Genomic DNA, 23,341 nt, shown 5'->3' with positions numbered 1-23,341 from the left:
TTCCCCAAGGTTCCTCGCCGGGCCCCCCCATCCCCAGCCAGCAGTGGAGGTGCAGAACCCCAGCTGCCTCCTCTGCCTGGAGCCTGTGGAGGACGGGCAGTCCTTCTGCACCACAGGGGGCCCCAGGGGATTCATGCAGGTGGGAACAGTTTCCTTGCCCCCTGGGCACGTCCAGTGCTCGGCAGTGCCAGGGCCTCTCTCAGGCTGCTTCTGGTTCTTCCACAGGGACAGGCCATAGGTGCCAGCCTCCAGCACCACCTCAGAGGTCACTGGTCCCAGCGCTGCTCAACAGCCAGGACTCGGGCCTTCCCACTGCTCCTTGGCACCTGTGACCAGTGGTCACAGCACCCTCAGTTGGGCAACTCTGGGGCTGTCCCACAGCTCCCTGAAACCAGCAGCCCTAGCACCAGCAGCCAGATGCCGGTGGAGGCCTCCTTCTCCTCCCCAGCCCTCGGCAGCAGATACCACGCCAGCACTCCTGGGCCTGTGCGCAGGCCAGGATGCTCCCACTTGGAATAAACACCAGGACCAAGACCCTGACAGCTGGCACAGCCACCACCGCAGGACCTGATGTGTGGCATCCTTGAGTGCTGGCCCTTGTTCCCCTGCACCCAGACAATAAAGCTGTCCATTAATCTCTGAACTGGGAGATTTTGTTCTCCCAAATGAAAAGAGGAAATGGCCTCAAGTTACTCCAGGGGAGGTTCACAGAATCACAGAAACAAAGAATCAGGTTTAGGTTAGATATTAGAGAAGCTTCTACAGGGAGAAAGTTATCGAAGGTGGCAACAGGCTGCCCAGGGAAGTGGTTGAGTTGCCATTCTTGGCTGTATTTAAAATTCATCAAGATATGGTGCTCAGGGACATGGTTTAGAAGTGGGTCTGGTAGAGTTAAGAAAATGGTTGGAGGAGAAGGAAACACTGAATCATCTTGTCTTGTTGCGTATCTTATTAATTCTATTTGGTCACTGGTTTGAAAAGGCTGACTTGAACCACGTAAAAGGATGTCAGTTCTCAAGAGACTGAGCTCCTTTGTGTAACAGGCAGAGAACAGGAGAGATTGAAAGGTGAAAGAGTCTTGCAGTAGCATAGGCGTTGGTAAGGCATATCCAAATGATTCTAATGATGCTTCAGCTCACCCAAGGTTCTTGTGAATCTGAGGGAGAAGCTCTGTTCCAAGCCCCCTTTTTGGTATTACTGTCTTCCAGGACAAAGGCTTACTCCCTTTGTATGTGCGCTCAACCAGGTAGTTCAGATGAGTCCCACGGGTAGCCTAAAAAGCATGAAACTACAAAGAGCCAGCAGATGCCAAGCAGATCAGTGAATAGCCATGATTTCCAGTAGACTTCCACAGGTGAGTATCAGGGAAATTCTCCTGATGAAACTTACCAAAAAATTTACCTTGATGAAAATACCAACTGCCTTGTGAAAACCTTGGTCATTCCACTGTGCAAGAATAAAGAATATTTGCAATTGAGCTGTATGAAAAAAGAGCGCAAATGTTTAAATGGGTTTGTTAAAAGAGAGCCCTTCCTCTGTACCCTGCTCTTGCACATCAGCACAAGGCTCTCATTTAGGGCGCACTGTTGTTTGGAAATGTGTTTTAAAGATACATTGACTTGATACTCACATTCCACAACATGGCACATCTTGCACTGCAGCCAGAGAAACTCCCATTAACACAAAGCAGGGATTAGTTTTCTGATTCAGTAGTCATGTAGTTGACGTACAGCTACATCCTCTGACTGACTTCTTCAGAAAAATCACAAGTTTCGGCTAAAGTGCATACAAACTACACATACGTCATTACTCATAATGCGGTAATGTGCATCATGATTGAGAAATTCAGGCTGCTCTTCATAGTTTTGATGTTAACTGCTACCTGGAATACTTTGAAAATGCTCACCTCCTGAGTCATTCAAAGGAAAATTTCACCTTTGCATACATGAAAACTGTGTATATTCATTAACTGATAAACTATCTTTTTTCAGATATAGAGATCAGTCCTTTCTCAGAAGCGTTGTGCTTATTAGCAGAGCTGAATTTCTCAGGACAAACATTACCTTTATTAATTACAGTATCTAAGCCAAAGCATGTAGCAGTAATAGTAAGGTATAATGGATTGTGCCAGTACTGTTGAATTTCACCACACCTTTCTTTCTGCAGGTGCGGAGCAAAATGCCTAAGTAATATTTATACAGGAACCTGCCACACCCTCTGGCAACTCACAAGGTTTTAAATACTGTTAGAGTATGTCAGCAAGGATCACTTGGCAAGGGAAGGCTTGCAAACTTACTTGTAGGAGGTACACTACCGATAGCTATCTACTCTGTTTCAAAATAAAGACACGTGTATTCTCAACCAAAGCTTTAAAAGGAAAAAAGATACACAAAGAACTAACCTCTCCTAAAAACTAATTGAGATGTCAGGATGATACAGACTTAACCTACTTAAAAAATTGCTACAGCACAAATCATAACCTGTTATAACCAGTCCAGGTGATGTGTATAAATTTTGTGGGTTTTTCAGTTGATAAGATTAGAAAAAGCTCCCACCATGCCCTCACACTATGACAGAGGCATCACCCAGAAGAGTCCTGCTTAGCACAAAAAAGTTCATCTACCTAGTCACTTAGCACCCTTACTGTTCTCTTGGTTTCTGTGCCTGTGTCCTCCTTACAGTTTTTACCTTTAAATCACATAGAGACTTAAAAAAATACATCAGATCCCCAAAGGGATTAAAATACGCTCAGATTTCAAACCCCTTCTCTTCCCCATGCTTCTCATATCTCCCAAAGTCCTTTCAGAGGTTTAGAGACAGTTAAAATGCTTTCATGTTTAAAATCTACTGGCATGTTCTAGCTGAGCCAAAAACTTGAATAGAGTGCTCAGCTGGCTGAACCAGAAATTCTTCCCTCTCATGTAAATAAACAGTGCTTACACTAGAAAAAATATTTGAAGCTTTCAGTGAAACTAAACAGCTTTCCTGCAAACATCACTTTTTATTTCGATCTGCCTGAAATATACAACATATGAGTTTGAATTAAATCAGATTTCCAAATCCAAAGCTAAAATCACCTACCAATGAACATGAAAACCAGCCATGGAAAGGTGTATCCTAAAATACTGTGTAAAAGCAGAAGCTACCATGTTTCTGTGGCAGAAAGTCTTTCTCTCAAGACCCTCAAGAGCCTTTATGGAGCACTTTATAATGTTCTGTTTAGACATCAAGCATTTCACCTTCTCTTGAACCCAGGTGCTAATCAACAGACGGTGCAGGAAAGTCACAATGACTTGTGCTAGGTTACACCGAAATTGAAGGAACACAAAATTCTTCTATATAGCTGAGATCTGGCCAGGGCAGTTATGTCCTGCCAACATTTGTCCTGACCCAATGGAAGCATGAATGACCTCAGTGAAAGAGCCCACAGGAAGGATACTACTAATACAAACAGAAGTCTTCTAGTGTGCTGCTGTGTTGATTTAATACAGAGTGGGAGTGAGAGTACCCCTGCTACTGAGTCAGCAGCAGCACCACCCATTGAGCTGTGTCCTCTGGTGGTGCTAATTTAAAAGGATGTTGGAAAATGTTACCAATTCATCACACTGATTTAGCATATGTTGTCCTTTGACATGAGGATAATTTTAGATATTCAGTATGGTTTGGGTTTTTTTGCTAATGACCAGCCATGCCATTCAAGAAGTGTTCTAAAAAGTGAGCTTTAAAACTTTGTGCAAAGGCACAAGTCTCTCATTCAGTCTAACCCAGCATCTCTGTGTGAACAGAACACCTCGGCCACTTCTTGCAAAGCAGGAAGAAGTATTACAAGTTAGCAAATTAAATTCATCTGTGCTTTAAAAACAAAATTAGCACAGCAATTACCCTAACGGATTAAGTCTATCCAGTGTATCTATCACTTGTCCAACAATATGGCTGAATTTGAAAAGATTATTCAAATCATTTAGGCTTTGGAAATCACTTAAGGCCAATGTAAACAGATTATAACTCTCCCAGGTGTGATAGAAGCAATTAATTCTGCAGTAAACACCTCTCCTACACTATGCCAGTCTCTGGAACACATAACCGATGCATCTAATTACAACACACGCTAAAACACGCCAGGTTTGTGGAGCTACAATGTCAAAAGAGCCAAGGGGCACAAAACCACCATTCAGTTAAATTTTTGCAGTTTCTCACGTGTAGGTAAGCAACTTTAACAAAGCGTTTGCTTGCCGAATTATATTGATGTGGAAGGTTCACCATTGACAAAGGACCCTCTGCAGCTGCACTCTCCTAGGCCTTCACCGAATTTTGCAGCTACTCCTCTGGCTCATTCTAAGATCCTCTGTGCCAGGCACTGACCTACAACATAGATCCATGTTAAATGTATGCTTCCAGACAGCAGGTCAGAAGAAAGCCCTCAGAAGGCAGTTTATGCCAAGGAAGCAGACCCTGTGAGTCTTTTCAGTGTCAAGGAGACATCCCTGGAATGACAAGCAGCTCCTACTCAGGTTTTCAAGGTGGTACTACCAACAGTGCAGATTGGTAAAGAATAGAATAAAGGACAAGAGTATGTTTACACAGAATACTTCAGTTAGGGGTCAGAGTGGGGAAGGATAGCTAAAAAAAAAAGACAACAGAGGAAGGGATGGCATGGTGGCAAGGGAAGGGAAGGAGATATTTTAGTAACTAAGGCAAGAAGAAAGAATATCCATTTCTGGAGTGGAAAATAAATAGATCTCTGAGGTGCTACACTGGTCAAACAGCAGCTTTTAGATTACAGTGGGGAAACAATAGAAGAAAAATGAAGTCTAATCTAAAACCCACAACCAAGTTCTAGTGAAGTCATCCCTGATCATAAAACCAAGGGTCTGGTGCCCATTTCTCAAACTTCACTATCTCACAGAGCAACATTTTCCTGGTTGTACAGCTTCACTATCTTCCAATGCCAACATTTCCCTGCTTGTACAGTTTTAGAATCCTCCAAGATTAGCAAAATCCATTTTTAAAAATGGAAACACATCAAGAGTGAAAAATACTTTCTTAGTAGGAGGCAGACAATAGAAAAATTCACACATAAGAAGTTACTGGCTGTTCCTCAAAAATAATTTGTTAGATAAATCATAGGTCAGCAATTGCCTTATTTTTAAAACCTCCAAACCGCAAAAAAAAATTGTTTGATGTAGTGTGGGTTCAAGTTGTTACTAGCCTGTTGCCACAAAACTGTTTATAGAAACACCTCTGCAGTCAGTTTTGTAAGGTTTTTGTATAGTATCATTCTCACCATCACTTCACATCCTACCCTGAGATGATTCACTTCTTCCACTGGGATGTGGCTTTCAGGTCATAATAAATTGCATAGTCATGAGTCATAAGAACCTTTGCAGAACTGGCCAGACACACTATAAATTCAGCCCACCCTCCAGGTGAACTGCAGAAACCTTGGAGACACTCAGAGCAGCAGCGTTCCTCTCTGCACAAAACAAGGTACTGTAATGATTTCTAGAGATTATTTGTTTCATATATTCTTGGATGATGTTTCTTTCCTGACAAATGCACAGGAAAGAAAAGGAAGCAGGGCTCTGAAATGGAAGCAGAAAATGCTTGGGGAAAGTAATTTACTAAGATAGCACGGGCATGATCTAGAAAGTGGAAGTCTTAATATTATATAGCAAGAGCAATTTATTGAACAGAGTTCTATAATTTCCAGAGCTCACTGGCTAGCATATATATCATAGGAGAGTATGAACCACTGTGTTTCCTTAAATCAGCTAATTTGTTCTTGTGCTCTTTAGTTCTTACAAACATCAGGTCAGCTCCTGGTTTTCAAGCTACTCAGGACACAAACTGTCTTTAGTCTGAGGCTATCCTGTACCAACCAGGAGAGCTCCCGGTCCCTGCTTAGAGCTCTCAAAGCAATGCAAATAAGAAACAGCAGCATCTGTGGTCTATTGGATATGGAAAACCTTGTCCTACAGAAGAACTGGGAAGCTAAGATCTGGGCTAGTGCTGTAAGACAGGGTTCCAGGATATTTTTGAAAGTCAAAAAGGGAATTCAGGATGCTCAGCATGCGATAGTTGGGGCAGTGCTTGCGCAAGCATTGGAGGGAGTGTTTTGCCCTGTCTTAAAGGAATAGTTTGACTGTTATCATTACCAGAGTATTTTTTTACTAGTTATGAGCATCAAAAGGCTCTTGCACAAATTGAAACATAGAACTTGTAATAAGAGCATCCTCTAGTCCAGGCACTGGTGAGTAACATTATCCCTTGTCACTCCAAGATCCTGTAAGGGACAGGGCAATAAATTGAACAAATAGAAAACAAGGTTGGAGGCTGCTTTTTTGCTTAACCTAAATCATCGCTAGAGTCATCAGGGAAACAGGATATACTAAACCTTACATAACTTTACAGCAGCTAATCCTCCTCATCCTTCATATAGATAAATGATTTTACAAAGCACTTAAATCACAAGAAAAACTTCAAAAACTGAAGAAAAATTGGCAGAAACATAGCAGACATAATTAGTGTTTCATTAATAGCATCTTTTCTCCCTTTCTCTGCAGGTTCAGAACAATGGAAGCTTTACATAAAGCTAACACAAACTTTGCTCTTGACTTCTTCAAACACGAGTGTCGGGAAGATGGTGACAAGAACGTTTTGTTCTCCCCATTGAGTATTTCATCTGCCCTGGCTACTGTTTATTTGGGAGCCAAAGGCAACACTGCGGATCAGATGGCAAAGGTGAGTCTGTTCTTCAAAATGTAGCTGTCTGAAAGGGTGGATTTTTTCAGAATAACATCCTCTATGCAAGAAATTTACTGTCATGGATCGGAGAAAACCCATAAGCAGAAAAATTTATCTCATCGAAACTCTGCAAACATAAATGCCAGCTCCTGTTTCACCCCTGATGTGAGCTGCGACGAATAGACCAGTTCTCAGCTTGTGCAAGGCAAAGAAATAGTCCACTCCAGCCTCTGGAAACTGGCCCTCAGCAAATGAGAAAAGTGGCACTGGTGACCCTGCCTACTTTTAAATCTCACCAGCAGAAATAAGGGACTCTTATCTCAACGCTTGGTAAATTGAGAACTCACCAGGGAGTGGGAGACCTGGATTCTCCTTCTACCCTGCCCCAAACAATCTCCATCTTGTGTCTCATCTCTTTTGAAATGACCTCCCCCAAAAAAAGACTCTCCCTTGTAGTTATTGTAAGTTTTGCGCTTCGCTGAACATAAATTTACATACACAAGATCAGTGAAAAAACATGGTGAGACTATGATCCCTTCTTGGGGGTAGGTATTTTATAGACAAAATCACTTGCTGAAATCCCTAAGGCACAAATCCCTAATTTGTGCAAAGTTCATAGCTTCAGCAGGTGACACTGAGAACAGCCCCAGTGCTGGTACCCATTTCCTACCGTAGGAGATGAAGCTGGTGAGTTTGCATCTGCAGATGTTGTCCCACTTGCTAAGGCAGTGATCTAATTCCTGATTTACAGGGCATATGAGGAGCAGTAACAAAGAAAGGAGTGTTCTTCTGTTAGGAAGAAAGGAAGACAAAAAAAATAAGGCATAGCTCTTTTGAAAAATGTTCCAAGGTTGGATGCACCCCTTCATAGCTTGGGTAAGGTGCACATACCCAGAGCAAGGGATTTAAGGCATGAAACTGCCTGCATTATCTTCATGCTTTCTAACATGCAGCAGTGCTCCATTTAGACTTCTGCTTCTCCATCTACAGTTAATTAGCTCTTCTCAGATATCAACTTGTCAGCTCGCAAACTCAAAGCAGACAGATTCCTCTAGTGAGGCCAGGTATCTGAGAGTTTTGCCCTGCAGCCCTCAGCTTAGTGTGCACAAGCCATTTTGTACACATGGGCCTCAAGACCTAACGAAAGATTTCACTGAGCCAGGACTAGACACAAGAGTAAAATCTGAGTTTGACTCTTTTCACCACCAGCCCCATGACATCGCTGAAAGATTCTACTGAAACAGCAAATTTTCTATTTTTGTGTTTATTATTGCTTTTCCCACTATAGGTACTCCACTTCAACAAAGCTGAAGGGGACAAAAACGTCACCACAACAATAAGAATGCGAGTCTGTTACAGAACGGAAGATCGTCTGTCAAACCAATGTGCTTGTTTCCAGAAGGTAACTCAGCAAGTCTAGTGATGAAGCTACGGGCATGGTCATGTCTTCTCTTGCTTGTATTTTCCTTCCACATTTGCATTTGCTTATGTTTGCTTTCCTGAGATACAGTGTACACAATTAATTGGTACAGCATCCTGTGATAGCTTCACTTAATGCAATACTTATTGCATGCTTCCCCTTAGGCAGAATTGCAAAAACTAACTTTGAATTTGTAAAGATTCAAATTTAATGTTACCATGTTACAAAGATCAAAGGATCTATTGATCTTTTTTCCTTTAGCTTTGAGGCGAGATTTCTTTCTCAAGTTATTACTGTTCAGTAGGTAGCTATTTAGCAACAACCTGTTCTTTGAACTGGCATTGTTCCTGCCTCAGAGAGCTGATCACAAGAACGAAGCTGCCCTTCCACGCATTTGATTGCAGCATCAAGATGGCAAAAAATCAGAACACTAACTTTTCCAGGCTACTTATGCTTGATATGTTTCAGAAAGTAGTCCCCATTTCAATCAAACAGTTAAAAAAATAAATTGACATGTTGGAATTTCCCAAGGTAGATCAGTTGCTTGCAATGAATCTTAGAGAAATGGAAATAATTACATTCCTGAGATAATTTTTTGACATACCAGCAGGCATCTTCTACCGAAGTATACATAATTTAACACAGCAGAAAAATACAGAAAAGCAAGTATAATCCTTCTTAGTCAGTAAAGGCTAATTCAGTACAGGATAATTCAACCGTGGTGGTGTCAAGCTCTTCTCCCTGCCCTTTCCCATCATCCTTACTCTTTGTGAGACTGAGACATTTCCCAGCAGTCTGCCCACAAAGCCCCAGCAGCCACAAGTTCTGATGAATGGGAATTTGGATTTGCATCCCACAGCCAAATGCCACAGTGGGACGGATTATTTTAGGGGCTATGTCAACAACCTATTTGCACTGCATGAACAGGAAAGGGATTGTTCCTCATGAGCAATGCCTGTCCAACTTCTAAGAATTATGGAAGGTTGTGGGTAGGGCAATGGGACTGTTCTAACCGTTCAGAAATTTAAGTGTCTGTTCACCCCCCTGATTCCAATGTAATGACAAAACGAATACAGCACCAGTCCAGAATTTTAGTTTACTGATTCACAGCTTATCTTCCGTAAGCTCATTTGAGAGTTTGAACTCACATTCATTTAATCCAGTTACTTCACTATAAAAAAATATTATGGCAGTTACTGCAACATAAAAAAAAAAAAGAATCACAAAATATTAACACTAAGAGCAAGATTAAGAAATTTACAAGTAAACTCCCTGTAACACGCTTGACGTCATGCTTTGTTTAACAATTACGGTCTGTCTCTCATTCTCTGGATATAACATAGTTTCACAATCTCCACTTGCAAACTGTTATGTTTTACATAGTCCAGTCTCTTAACACTTGCATTCTGAGACACTTATAGTGTCTATACCATGTCTTAAACTTTTAATACTTTCAAAAAATTCTTTTAATAGCTGTCTAGTTTAGAATACTCTTGTGTTGCAATACTAGTAGGAGATCACCTGAATGGAAATGCTTTTCTTGGAGCTGCATGAAGGAAAAAAATAGAAATTTTAAACTATTTTATACAACAGATGAATAATGTCTTTTTTTTTTTTCTTTTCTCCAAGACAGAAACTGGCAAATCAGATGATATCCATACTGCGTTTAAAGCACTCAACTTTGAAATCAACCAACCTACTAAAAATTACCAGCTTAAAAGTGTCAACCAGTTATATGGAGAAAAATCCTTGCCCTTCAGTAAGGTAGGCAAGCATTCATTCAGATTATGGAGTGCCATTTAACCCTTATGATCTATCTATGGCAGCACAGGATGAACTACATGCTTTGAATATTTTCATTACATCTGCAAATCATGTTTTTATCCTTAATGTAAATGTTTCGTGTGATTCTTATCCTGAGACTTTGAACACTAACATTTTAATTTTATGGGATGTGTATCAAATTTCAAAGTGATTTGCAGAGGTGGTTAGGTGAGAACTTTTAAATTATTTTCACTAAAAAATACTTTGTTCATTTCACAAAATGCTGTGCTTTTAGTCTACATAATTTTCATCATGTCTTCTCTCTGTTTGGCTGTAGTTATTTATTAGTATTCATATTGGCAGGCAACAAACATAAGACAGGTATCTCTCTTGCACTGCAGGGATACTTGCTGTTAGCCAAGAAACATTACAATGCAGAGCCACAATCAGTTGATTTTGTGGGAGCAGCAGATGAAATCAGAAGAGAAATCAATTCCAAGGTCGAACACGAGACTGAAGGTAAGCTCCAGTCTCTCCTCTCCCAGTTACAAAATAAGGCATTTTGGCATTGAACAACGTCTCTGTACCTGCGGAGCCCAAGAATGGCAAACAATTCACCTCAGAAAAGTAAATCAGATCAGTTTTTCTAAAGTAGTCATCTACTGACAAGCCCTTATTAAAATTAATGTCCTCCATGTAGGAGGAATGTGGATTGCTCTTCTTTGTAAAACAAGATTACTCCAGTAACCACGCATTTGGTGTCTCAAGCTAGACGCATCCCATATCAGCACCTACAATCTCTCTGGCTTATATCTGCAGAAACCAGTCCAAAGCTTACACCAAAACAGTAAAACTGCACAAATGTGTAAATGTCTTTCTGTTTTCTCTAGGTAAAATCCAAAATCTGCTGCCTCCTGGATCCGTAGATTCACTCACCAGGCTAGTCCTCATAAATGCACTCTACTTCAAAGGAAACTGGGCAACGAAGTTCAAAGCTGAGGCTACCAGGCAAAGACCTTTCAGAATAAACACGGTATGTGAACATACTGCCCGATACCCTACACTGCAGATGGAAAAAGCCTGAAAGAAATAGGGTAGAGAAATTCCTGTCGATCTTTAAATCCATGCAGCATGAAAGTTATTTTGTTTAAAGCATACAATTTATTTCCTGCACCTCATCTTCAGCACAAAGATTTCACACACATACAAGCACCTGAGCCACAAGTAAAATTGTCAGAAGCTGACCTGAAACAAGCTTCCATTCTCTAAAGGCAGGCAAAACAAAGAGGTGAATGAAACTATGTGGCTTAGTTTTGTACATTATCATTTCTAACTATACGACAAATTAGGGTGGAATACATCTTCCTATAATGAGTGTCATCTGAGAGAGCTTAGACAGCCTGTCTAGCCTCCAAATGCCAGGGATCCTCTGCAGATCCTATCACTTGGAGCCATAATGGTGTCTCAGACACAATGGGCAGCTCATAGAGTAAATACAACAAAACTCCACAGCAGTACTTTAACTCAGTCCTTTACTGTTCAATCAGAGTATAAATGGCAAACATTTGGTTTATTGCAGCATATAACTAAATCAGTGCCCATGATGTACCTGAGCGATAACTTTAACTGGAACTACATAGAAGCAGCCCAGACCGATGTTCTTGAACTTCCATATGTCAATAATGACCTCAGCATGTTTATCCTGCTACCAAGTGACATCACCGGCCTACAAAAGGTAAAGTAACTGAGAACATAAATCATCTGAAAGAACAAGAGTGTCATTATTTCTTTACTTTATGCATGTACATGGTAAAAGACCAGGCTGCAGTCATATTTCCAGGAAGGAGGGTACTGATCAGGTTCAGGGAAAAGCAAATCCCGCACTTGGTCTAGCACTGTGAACTTGAACCTCCTGGAGATCAGACTGGATTTCTTATGCTTGGCAAGCTGGCATTTCTGTGGTTCCTAATGTTGATCAGTCCTGTAAACAGGTAACCCAAACCTCACAAGACTGCCTCTTCCCACTGAATAAACATAAAAACAGAAAGCCAGCCCTGCTGAGATCCACTGTCTACCAATACAGACAGACATGATTTCACTCCCAAAAAAACCCCAAACCACAAATTGGGCAGCCTCCATTACTTTACAGGATGTTCAGAGCTAATACATGTGGACACTGCCACCTTCTGTGAAAAGACTGATCCTGTCTTTGGATAATAAACTCTTACTAAATGCTCATTTATATTAGTGAGTGTTCTGTAGAAAAAGCAAAACAAAACTCTTTTGAGTAAATTCTAAAACGTAGGGAAGACAGAAATGTGAACAACAAATCAATCAGACTTTTTTACTCAGCACTGATGTTTTTGTTATACAATTATTGACTCCTGCCAGATTCCCTGACAATTACTGAGAACAGTTCAAATATTACATTCACCTACCATACAGCAACATACACGTTTAGCCAAAAAAAGTCTAAACTGGTCTCTCACTACTGTTTTTCTTGCACTCTTCCAATACCTTGAGAAGTTCTCAATTTAAGAAAAGAGAATAAATAACCACAGATGTTTGAACACACTGTAATTTTCTGATTCTCTTTTTCCTACTGCAGCTAGAAAGAGAATTGACTTTTGAAAACTTGTCTGCATGGACCAGCCCAGAACTAATGGAGAAAACAAAAGTGGAAGTTTATCTGCCCAGGTTCACGTTGGAAGAGAAATATGATCTCAAATCTACTTTGAGCAGGATGGGGATACGAGATGCCTTCACTGAAGGTCAAGCTGATTTCACAGGAATGGCAGAGAAGGGTGAACTGTTTCTGTCACAAGTTTTTCACAAGTGTTATCTGGAAGTCAATGAAGAAGGCACAGAGGCAGCAGCTGCCAGTTCAGCAGCACTGGCATCACGAAGTCTTGGCGCTGCTATTATTTTTGTAGCGGATCACCCTTTCCTCTTCTTTATTAGGCATAACAAGACCAAGAGTATCCTCTTCCTTGGAAGGTTCTCTTCTCCCTAGAAACCTGACCATTACTAAACAGGCTCTTGCAACAACAGTAATGAACACAATATGCATCATGAAGATATTTTGATAGTCTGTGAACTTCTTAATTTTCCTGTACTGTTGAAAACTCTCTCAACGTTAAAAGAGAGCACATATTAAAAACAACCTGTAATTTATGCCTGTGGCTCATTTTCCTGGCCAAAGAACTCAAAAATGGTAGCACTGCACTATAAACACCAACCTGTGCACAGATCAACTTTGATGTGTCTTTTCAGTGCTTTCTGAAACCAGAACTGCCACAGCACAGAACAGACTAAGTTAGTCTAAAACAGTAATTCCCAACACTCTTTTTTTTTGGTAATATAAGAAGAGCAGAAACAGGAAAAACTCCTCCCTGCAGACCACTGCTGCATCTCCATTGATTTCGGCTCACTAAGCTGGACATCCCAGGAGGGCTACCTTGCCCACATTCAGCTACTCATGCTAAGTAAGTTATGCCAAACAAACAGTACATCAAACTGCACAGGACAATTAATTCTATTTATAACTTAGTTATTTAAGGTAAACTAGTATTCCTTAACAAAATAAACCTGAAAAATTCTTTGCATTCCTGATCCTGGTGTCCTACTTTCAAGTCTCTGTCCCACAACAACTGGAAAATATTGAACAACACTATAGGATTGGAGGAAAATAAGACACGTGTCTTGAAACCTTCTCCTCTGTAACCTTTTATGCATTCAACACTGCTGCCAGCTCAGCACTACACTGCTTTACTCTCATTTTGCTTTGCCACTTATTTGCAAGATCAAACTGGAGAATCAAACCTGTAACACTAACTCCCTACGTGCTTTCTGGAAGATGACACATAATCTGCCAGTACGCATTTACTCCTGTCACAGCTCTTTCTCCTGAGGAGGAGAGCATCCTAATCAGTCATGCTTGACTGCAAGGGGTGTTCCTAACGCCCTGAATTCAGAGCAGAGAGCAAAGGACAGGGCCTCTTACAGGACTTGCACATGTCAACAGCATCCTACTAGAAACATCTCTTCTTGGCTCCCAGGCAGGATGTCAGTGACTACCGACCGTCAGTGAGCCCTTTCTGTTTTCCTTCACGAGGCCACCTGCTTCCAGGGTCCAGTCTGGCTCCCTTTCCCAAATGGGAAGAAGCATAGGAAAAGTGTCATGAGGCAAGTGCTTTATTCTACCTCCATACAACCTGAACAGCACTGCCCTCTGTCTCAGCTGTGAAACATACCACAGGATCCCTGTGCCTTCAGATGCAATTCTGCCACGCCCTGCTTCACCTAATGCAAGGGCTTCATGTCTCCATGGCCAAGCCTCTTAAGCACTTCCTGATGTGCCTCAGGAATAAAGACGAGAAAGCCACACCTGGGTGGCCAAGGAGGAACAAAACCATGACAACGTGCACTCAAACTCACACACAGGATTTGAATGTCAATGGAAATGTGAGTTATCTTTTCTCTCTCCTTCAGCTATTTTAAACATGATTGCAAAGATGACAGAGTTAATGCCCTCTTTGTGGTGCCAGGTCATTGTTACGTGGCAATGGCCACACTTGAAAGGTGAGTTTGCACATCAGGGAACAACCTTTTCTCAGTGTGAGCAACACAGAACTGGAGAAGGTTGCACAGAAAGGTTGGTCAGTCTCCATCCTCGGAAGGGCTGTGGCTGACCTTACATACCGATGGCCTTGCTCCAGGAAGGAGGTTGCCCTCTGGATGTCCCTTTCAATTAATATGTGTGATTTTCTCTCTCTTGTCAACAGCCATCTGCCTTGCCACCTCCCATTTTTTCTGCACCTTGACTAGCAAAGGGAGCTAACTTGCTCACTCTCAGCACGCTTCTTTGGGACTTGGGGTCTCCTGGCTTGGGTTTTCCTACCATCCAACCATTTAGCTGACCTTTCTCCTGTCCTGATTTCTTGAGTACTTACTCATAATACTAAAACCAACACTTATTTAGTTTCTGTCATTTCTTCATTGCCTTGCACAACATTGATTTCTGCCACTTCTTAGAAGACTTGGCCCACTCTGTTCCTGTAATCAGCCTTGCAGTAAAGTGCTTAGCACACAGTACAGTTTCCTTCCCTTCCTTCATTACCCTTCCCTTGTCCCCCAGGGTCTTGTCACCACCTTCTCTTTCTTCCACCCCGCAACATCAACCCAGGTTCTCTTCTGGGACTGCTGAGTAGCAACTACTGTGTCATGCCTGTCCTCACTGTATTTTTTTCATTTTATCCTTGCTTGAGTCCTCCCAGGGGGGATGTTTCAGTCCTTGACCTCCTTCACTACATGCAAGTACTGTGCACTAACTCAGTGCTTTGAAACATTTCTCTCAAATGATTCCCAGCTATGGTTGCAATGAGATTTCTTCACCAACACAATGAGTGGAGTGTTCATCCCTTACCCTGAATGGTCCTTCATGGATTTGCCCCATCTCTGCTCCTAATGATCTTTAACCTGAAGCTGGATCCTCAGTGTCTAATTCAACCACTAGAATTGATGTTTGATGCTGATGTACCACATCTGAAACCCAGGAGTCACAGCTGCACAAAGCCAGAGAGAATAATCAGACCTACAATACCTGCTTATATCCAGAAATCAAACCCAAGCATTCTGCTTGTGCAACGTCTTTACTAGTCATTTATTTTAAACTACAGACCTGTTGTCTTCACAGCACCAGAAGACCAGTAGAATGGGTGAACTGTTCTGCCATCCTGTCAGTAGACTACTGAGCTGCGTCTTAATTCCATCATCCTTCCGAAACCCCTAAAACTGAAAAGTGACGAGGTCAACAAAGAGGACAAAATTACATAAGATCTTTTGGGGATGTGGTAGAAAGGAGCGTAGGGTAGGCAGAAACAACCTGCCTGCAGGGGAAAAGGAAAGGGAGGTGCAAGTAGTAATATATTTCTAAATTTATTCATTGCTTAACACACAAACACAGAACCTGACTAAGGACAAGACCAAAGTCTTCTCTCTCACGAGATCAAAGGTAAATATTTAAACTAATTTAAGTAACTTTTCTGATGCTTTAAAAAGTGATCTGTGGCTTGCATGACTGTACAGGTAAATTATAATTCACCAGAGTTACAGCGCATTATTCTAGACTCATGTTTTGCTACGTGTTAGCTCTTAGAGAAAATAAATCTGTGAGGCTATGGAAAACTGCTGATTTGGGGCAGAAGTGATCATCAGTAGGAAAGGTTTCTTAGGGCGGTTACAGTCTTATTAATTAAAATCTCCAGATAAAGGACTTCAGTGCTTCAGGTGAAGAAAAAGCCATTTTGATTTTGCAAAGGCACAGCATTGCATATTAAGAGGCCAGGGACTCAGAGGAGTATTAATTAGAGGAAGAAAAATTTCCATCCTGATGTTCTTTTGGTTGTGTTCTCCAAGGGAAGAAAATCACTCTGTGGTACAGATTTGGTACCGACAGTACACTGACTTTTACAAGAAGTGTAGTGGTTTGGCAACCAAACACTTGATAAATATCAGCAGACTTCAGAGGTTGCCCCACAATTTCTGTTGCTCCATTCCATGGATACATCTTAATAACAGCATCAATAACATTTCTGGTGTCTTGACTGGAAAATAAAGTGAAGCAAGTAGTACAGGGCAGATATCTGAAAGTCTGGAATACTCACATGCTTGAGGAATTTGCCAGTTTCTGGGGAAAATAAAACTGCTGGAACCGACAGAAGGGATAGCAGGTACACATTGTGGATAAAACTCCATCAGTCTAAAAGCAAATAATAGCTTTGCTATTCATGATACTACTCAGAAAAGCTGGTCAGGAAAAGCATGTGAGCCTAAGAATTATGCCTAAATTCTTTTCTCAGTATTAGCTTTCAATTCTGTACAGATCCAAAATGAAGTAGTAGGAAACTCGGGCACTTTGTGAATCTGTGTACTAAAACTGCATTACAATTCCCCTTGGAACATGACTTTGATAAAATATTAGTTAAGGACAAAAAGGAATAAAAATACATAGCTTACACATCTGCAGTTTTGAAAACTGAAGGCAGAAAGAAACACAAAGAAAACTGCATCTCTATACCATTACAGGAAAATATTATCTGGATAACACAAAACCTAAAAGAAATTGCTGCTCCCAACAGGTGGCAAACGAGGTCTATGTTGAAGGTAAATATGCGACTAGGCTATTAGTTTTAATGGCTGCCAATGCATTGTGTTGCACATGGAACAATTCACTTTTGTGCATAATTTTAAATATTCAAATCGTACAACTCAGTTGTTTCTTTCCAGGTTGTAGCAATGGAACAGGTCTCAAAATCAGTTGGTGAATTTACAGTTGATCTTTTCAACAAGTTGAATGAGACCAACAAAGGCAAAAACATTTTCTTTTCCCCTTTGAGCATATCATCGGCTCTGGCTCTGATGTACCTGAGTGCAAAAGGCAATACAGCAACAGAGATGGCAGAGGTAGGTTGCTCTATGAAGCATTCACTCCATACAATACCTGGTTCCTGTACTGGCTGCAAAATTTAGTGTTAGATAGAAAAATTTGCCACCACAATGACAAAGGACCAAAGCCGACCAGAGAATGTAGCAAGTGAATGGTAAATTTTATTCATTTCATATCAGGTCCCGCACTTCTCCATGAAGAGACAGTGTCCTGTGGGTATCACACACTGAGCATAGAGGTTCTCTGAACCTGAATTCTTCTAAATTATTCAACACCTTCTAATGTACCCTGTGATTCTACGATTGGTTCACAGATATTCCCTTTGAGAAACAAAGAGCTGACGCCAGCAGCTCTTAACTAATCCCAGCACCCTCCCTCTCTCCTCTGGCCAGGATGCATCTTTCTACCCAGATTTATGCTTTTCTAAACAACTGCCTGACGATCCAGCAGGAAAACAGGAGGGCTTGGGTATCTCCACAGCCCCCAACCCAATCCTTTCCAGTGTCACATGGACACACTGCTGGCTCAAAGGAAGCTGTGGTGCTCAGCAGCCTCCTCTGTGTCACCACACTCCCATTCAGAGGCTGTTGTACCATGATGGTGGGGAGAACCATCTGAGCTCGTGCAAACACATTGCTGTTGCTGAGAGCAATGGCTGTGGGAAGGAGTTCAGCCTTGAAGCACACAGACAGGAGCCCTGTGTCAATGCTCTGGGAAGGGAGCAGAGCTACTCATAGTTCCTCTATGATATTTACGTATACTACAGCTTCAGCATCCCTTTGATAAGTCACTTAAGCAGCAGGTAGCACATTTGATCCCCATTTGGCTTTAAGTCACACTGGTTCCTTCACATGTATTTCTTACCTTTGGAAACTCTGCTTGCAGGTTCTTCACTTCACTCAGGCAGCAGGAGCTGAAGGTTCTTCTACTGTGGCCAGGCCTTCTCGGGGGAGACCAAAAAGAAGAAAAATGGTATCTGTTAGAACTGAAATCCCAAGATAAAGAATATCCAGAATCAAAATGTCCAGATATAGCTTTAGGAGTCCAATACTTCTTGTGCGCACCCCTCTTTAAAGTACAACCCCCAACGTACTTCACAACAGGTTCCAGTTTGGTTCCTTTTATCACTCTGACAAGCATGGAAATACAAGTCACTGGGATAGTCTGGAAGGTTTGCTATATGGCAAATCAGTTAATCCAGTCATAAGCAATGCGAGCTGCAGGGATGGTAAACTTGGAAGAATAAAAAGTAACAGAAGGGAACCCAAATCTCTCTCCCACACATATCTTTTAGCAAAAAAAACTTCATGCAAAAATGCAGTTGTTGAGTGTATGGTTTCTCTTTCCAAGAATCCTGAGCACAAGCAAGAGGATGCTATCCATTCTGGCTTCAAAGAGCTCCTGTCTGCCATCAACAAGCCCAGAAGCACCTACTCGCTGAAGAGTGCAAACCGCATATACATAGAAAAAACCTTCCCACTACTACCTGTAAGTTAAATCTCAAGGAGAAGTAAGAACAAGTGCAAAAAATATCTCTCATTTTAACTACTTTCCACTAAGAGAACAGGTTTGAAGCAAATACAAGACCCGGATTCCAGTGATAAGCTTAACTGGAAAATATCAGTTGGTATTTAAGGATGTGTTGCTGTTTGACTTTTTTGCTTTTCATGCAATACAGCTTTATGATTGGAACCTCCAACATACACAATTGCAAATGAGATATTAAAATAAGCACATCCATGGGTTAACCACAGGCGTCCTTGCTTCTCCAAATAAAAGTGGGGAAAAAAAATTAATTTTCTCTCCTCTGTTTTTTTCTTAACTGTTAGCTCACAGTCCAGCAGAGGGTAACAACATGATCTTGCAGTCCTCTACGCTGAAGAAATTATCAAGAAGTCCAATTTACAACATCCGTTTGAGATGCAAAAACTCAGTATAGTATAGAAATCTTTTTTGTTGTTGTTATTTTTCAGGCATACATAGAGCTCAGTAAGAACTACTACAAAGCACAGCCACACAAGGTTAACTTTAAGACGGTGCCAGAAAAATGCCAGAAGGAAATCAATGCTTGGGTTGAAAAACAAACCGAGGGTAAGCTTAGCTGAACCATCTTCCCTTTCCTACTAAATCACCCTGCCAATTCATTTGGACAGGTTCCCTTGCTTCCCCACATGCTACTGCAGCAGCCAGGTCATGCCTGCTGCTCTAGACAGCGAGGAGAAACGCAGTGGGAGGACAGAGGAAGAGCAGCACAGTTCAGCAGCTTCAAATACCTGATTCGGACCTCAGGGAGCTCCTTGGGGAGACTCCCATTGACTGAGCTGGTCCTCAAGCACAGCTGCTGCCCTGATGTTGCACCCGTGCACCACAGGCAGAGTAGAAAGAGGGGAGAAACACCTCTGCCTGCCAGGGTGCTCCAGGGCAGGTGGGGATTCTTCCCTAGCTGTACCACCCTGCATTGGCCAGAGGTAGCTGACCTCTTTTCACCTGGCAGGGCAGAGTATGGCTTTCTGCTTCTATCTGTTTTACGTGAAGCTGTGACACTTTTGGGGGAAGGAGTCGATCCCTGTCAGCTAGTCAGGAGGACTGGACAGCAGACAGCTCTGGAAACTCTGAACAAACTAACTGATTTAGGTCAGGGGAGTTAGACACTGAAACACAGAGTTGAACTGAAGGAAAAAGCAGTCAAAACATCCTTACTGTGCTACATTGGAATTAAATCTCACTTTTCTGATTTCAAAAGGGAAAATCAAGAATTTGCTCAGTTCGGGAGATGTAGTAAACTCCACTAAGCTGGTTCTGGTAAATGCCATTTACTTCAAGGCAGAATGGGAAGTGAAATTTCGTGCAGGAAATACAGATCTGCAACCCTTCCGACTGAGCAAGGTAAGATCCTCTGGCATTCTTACCATAAACAGTCTGCTGATAACAGATACTCTCAAAATCTTTCAAATTTGTAAGCCTTTTAGGCACCTCTGTGGTAACTAGATGCTGTGTGAAAAGCTGGTTACAGCAAAATATGTCAGTGCTTAGCTAGCTGCAACATTAAGATGCTGTTAAGGTAAATGTTAGTGAGTTCCTGACAACAGCTGCCATTCCCAAAAGTACTAGAGTCACTTAAGACCTTTTTGTAAAACAGTGCTAAAAGGGCTTAATTATAAAAACATGGGTTTGAGAGTCCAGGCTTCATGGACAGAAACTACATGCTATGGCATCGGTGATCAAAGTACCTGGCCCTCTGTGCTGCGCAGCCTAGCTAGTCACAAACTCTTCTGCTCAAATACAGCTGCATGGGCGTGTGGTTGGGTCAAACTAGAAGAAATGCTAATGGCAAGTATCCAGAAGAGATGTCAATGAATTCACATAAAAAGACAAGAGCTCTGTGCAATTCCTACTAACTGCAGCTTCTGCCTTCTGATTAGAGTGTATACATCATCTGCTTCCCTGAATGAAGGGACGTAGAGGTTAAGAGAGGTTACATACACCTGCGAAGGCAACGGCTTGCCAGGAACTCCCCTCCTCATGAGCCCCTTTGCTCAGACATTAGTGTTAACCCTTCTGTTAAGGGTTGTGACATAACGAGCACACAGCCAGATGCTTTTCATTACCAGAGAGAGGAGACCACAGAAAAACTGCACAACATTTGTCCTCTTAAACCATAGCTGCTTCTCTGCCATAGTGCTGTAAGGCCACACCCCATGCCTCCATCTCTCTAATCTCTGAAGACATTTCTCCTCTACGGGCTGCTGTGCATGTTTCAGTGAGAAGAGAAAAATCAGTCTGTTCAGCCCTCAACCAAATGCTCTGGGACAAACATCAAATTAAATGAAATCATCCAATCGAGAAAAGCTTTGGAAAATAAATGACAAAAGACTGTTGTAAAAGCTGTTTTCAGAAGTTCCCCTCCACAGCACTGAGTCATTGTCATCCTTCTTTACTTATATAAATACTTTACAGAACAAGACCAAGCCTGTGAAGATGATGTACCTGAGACATACATTTCCAGTTCTCATCATGGAAGCAATGAATTTCAAAATGATTGAGTTGCCGTATGTGAAACGCGAACTCAGTATGTTCATCCTCCTTCCCAATGACATCAAAGACAGCACTACGGGTCTCGAACAGGTAAAATAGTATGCTACATCCATTTTTCATCACCACCCAGCCATTAGAAATAACGCACAAAAGAGGTTGGTGACCACACCCAGCCCCCTCTGAGGACGTGCTCTTTGATCTCATCCACTAGCTGAACATATTTCCTTTAACATTTATCTAATCCCAAGAAAGTTCCCCGGCACTGAGTGCCTTTAGTTTGGTAAGAACTGAAGAAAGCCAACAATGTGCATAATCAGATGTTTAGGTCTTCAGCAGCCCCATGACTGGCACCTGATCCTACAGGATCTCTAAGTGTTAAAACTTCCTTCATCGCACATTCCGGAGGGACAGTACTGCACAAGTATTCACAGCCTCTATCTGAGATAACAGACACCTCCATGGCCTGGAATTTTATTCACCATCTTGTTCTCATTCTGTTTGCCCCCACACACATTTATCTGCTGTCTGAAAAACTAGGATTTTGGAGAGACCATATTTGCTACAGTAATGAGATCTGCTACTGTACCACTGCAGGATTGTTAAATTCTTGGCATCTATCACGTACAGAATGGCATTCATTGCTCTCCTCTGTCTGATCTGAGCTAAACCCTGGTGACACTATCCCTGGAAGAGTTTAGAGACGGGTAGATGTTGTGCTCAGGGACATGGGTTTTAGTGGTGTTGATAGGGCTAGGAAAAGGTTGGACTTGATGATCTTGAAGGTCTCGTCCAACTGAAACTGTCCAGGACATGAATGACAGTGAGAGATTTTCCTCGAAGCAGTTTGTTCTTAAATTGCCAAGAAAATATAAGCAATATTATCACCTGTTTCTATGGAACTGGACCAAACTACCTGCTGCACAGCTGGAGATCTCTCAGTAATTTCCTTCCCATTAAGACTGAATTAAAAGGGAGGAAAGAACTACCTCAGGGGATGGCAGCTGCAGGTGTTGAGTGACCTGACTTTCTTTTGCAATGAATTTGTCAGGGGTAGTGAACAAAACTTAGCAGCATTAAATCTCAAATGTTTGTTGCATTCCCTGCCTCTGACCATCAGTAAAGCTTTTTTATATTTCATCCTTTCAGGTAAATGTTAAATCCAACATTTAAAGCCAATTAAATTCATTAAATTGCCATAAAATAGGTTAATTCATACTTAATTAATTGGTTTTTTTCCTTATAAACACCAAATTACTTCTCTTTCTTAAATGATAGCTGGAAAGAGAACTGACATACGAGAAGCTATCCGAATGGACTGATTCCAAGAAGATGACTGAAACTCTCGTGGATCTGTACCTACCCAAGTTCACAATGGAGGAGGGATGGGACCTTAGTGCTACCCTGAGCAGCATGGGGATGCACAGTGCCTTCAGCAGCAATGCAGATTTCAGCGGAATGGCTGAGAAGGGTGATGTGCTGATCTCCAAAGTTATTCACAAGTCTTTTGTTGCAGTTGATGAGAAAGGCACTGAGGCAGCTGCTGCTACTGCAGTTATAACCGTCACAAGTGCACCTGTTGGCCATGTTCTGAAATTTAAGGTTGATCACCCTTTCCACTTCTTCATCAGACACAACAAATCCAAGAGCATCCTCTTTTTTGGCAGGTTCTGCTCTCCTGTAGAATGAGATATTACTTGCTCCCAGACAGCACCCAGGGTTCACTGCTCAATGGAAAAATGTGAACTGCAGCATTAAAAGGTCAACCTAGTGTCAAGTAGCCATATGTACTGAAAATGTGTGTCCTTTTTCTTCCTCTCACCCCCAAGTAAGGCAGCACCCAGAGACCACCCTATGCCTCAAAGACCATCCCTCTACAGCTCCTTTCCATTGTCCTAATGAGACCACCCTTCACAGAAAACAGAGTGCAGAAT

The 23,341-nt window shown here is 41.8% G+C and overlaps 2 protein-coding genes across 2 annotated transcripts; both read left to right on the top strand.

Annotated features, from left to right (window-relative positions):
- Window positions 1-5,387: 5,387 nt before the first annotated feature.
- Window positions 5,388-12,941, top strand: LOC104280636 (leukocyte elastase inhibitor-like). Its single transcript, XM_009878347.1, has 8 exons — window positions 5,388-5,487; window positions 6,564-6,741; window positions 8,033-8,146; window positions 9,794-9,928; window positions 10,330-10,447; window positions 10,819-10,961; window positions 11,508-11,663; window positions 12,537-12,941. The coding sequence occupies exons 2-8, from the start codon at window positions 6,574-6,576 to the stop codon at window positions 12,939-12,941; spliced, it is 1,239 nt and encodes a 412-aa protein (XP_009876649.1). The 5' UTR covers window positions 5,388-5,487; window positions 6,564-6,573.
- A 4,283-nt stretch (window positions 12,942-17,224) lies between these two features.
- Window positions 17,225-23,096, top strand: LOC104280635 (heterochromatin-associated protein MENT-like). Its single transcript, XM_009878346.1, has 7 exons — window positions 17,225-17,392; window positions 18,261-18,347; window positions 18,726-18,863; window positions 19,349-19,466; window positions 20,119-20,261; window positions 21,333-21,500; window positions 22,686-23,096. The coding sequence occupies exons 1-7, from the start codon at window positions 17,225-17,227 to the stop codon at window positions 23,094-23,096; spliced, it is 1,233 nt and encodes a 410-aa protein (XP_009876648.1).
- Window positions 23,097-23,341: the final 245 nt, after the last annotated feature.

Source organism: Apaloderma vittatum, unplaced genomic scaffold (assembly GCF_000703405.1).
Source record: "Apaloderma vittatum isolate BGI_N311 unplaced genomic scaffold, ASM70340v1 scaffold3911, whole genome shotgun sequence".
Lineage (NCBI taxonomy): Eukaryota > Metazoa > Chordata > Aves > Trogoniformes > Trogonidae > Apaloderma > Apaloderma vittatum.
The sequence above is the reverse complement of the archived record's forward strand: the minus strand, read 5'-3'. Positions and strand labels throughout refer to the sequence as shown.

Excerpts from the sequence above, each read along its gene's own strand:
- LOC104280636 (XM_009878347.1), top strand. The coding sequence starts at position 6,574 with ATGGAAGCTTTACATAAAGCTAACACAAACTTTGCTCTTGACTTCTTC. Across the intron at positions 10,448-10,818 it reads GGTCGAACACGAGACTGAAG|GTAAAATCCAAAATCTGCTG; the intron begins GTAAGCTCCAGT and ends TGTTTTCTCTAG. Across the intron at positions 11,664-12,536 it reads ACATCACCGGCCTACAAAAG|CTAGAAAGAGAATTGACTTT; the intron begins GTAAAGTAACTG and ends TTCCTACTGCAG.
- LOC104280635 (XM_009878346.1), top strand. The coding sequence starts at position 17,225 with ATGGAACAGGTCTCAAAATCAGTTGGTGAATTTACAGTTGATCTTTTC. Across the intron at positions 17,393-18,260 it reads CAGCAACAGAGATGGCAGAG|GTTCTTCACTTCACTCAGGC; the intron begins GTAGGTTGCTCT and ends CTCTGCTTGCAG. Across the intron at positions 19,467-20,118 it reads GGTTGAAAAACAAACCGAGG|GGAAAATCAAGAATTTGCTC; the intron begins GTAAGCTTAGCT and ends TGATTTCAAAAG.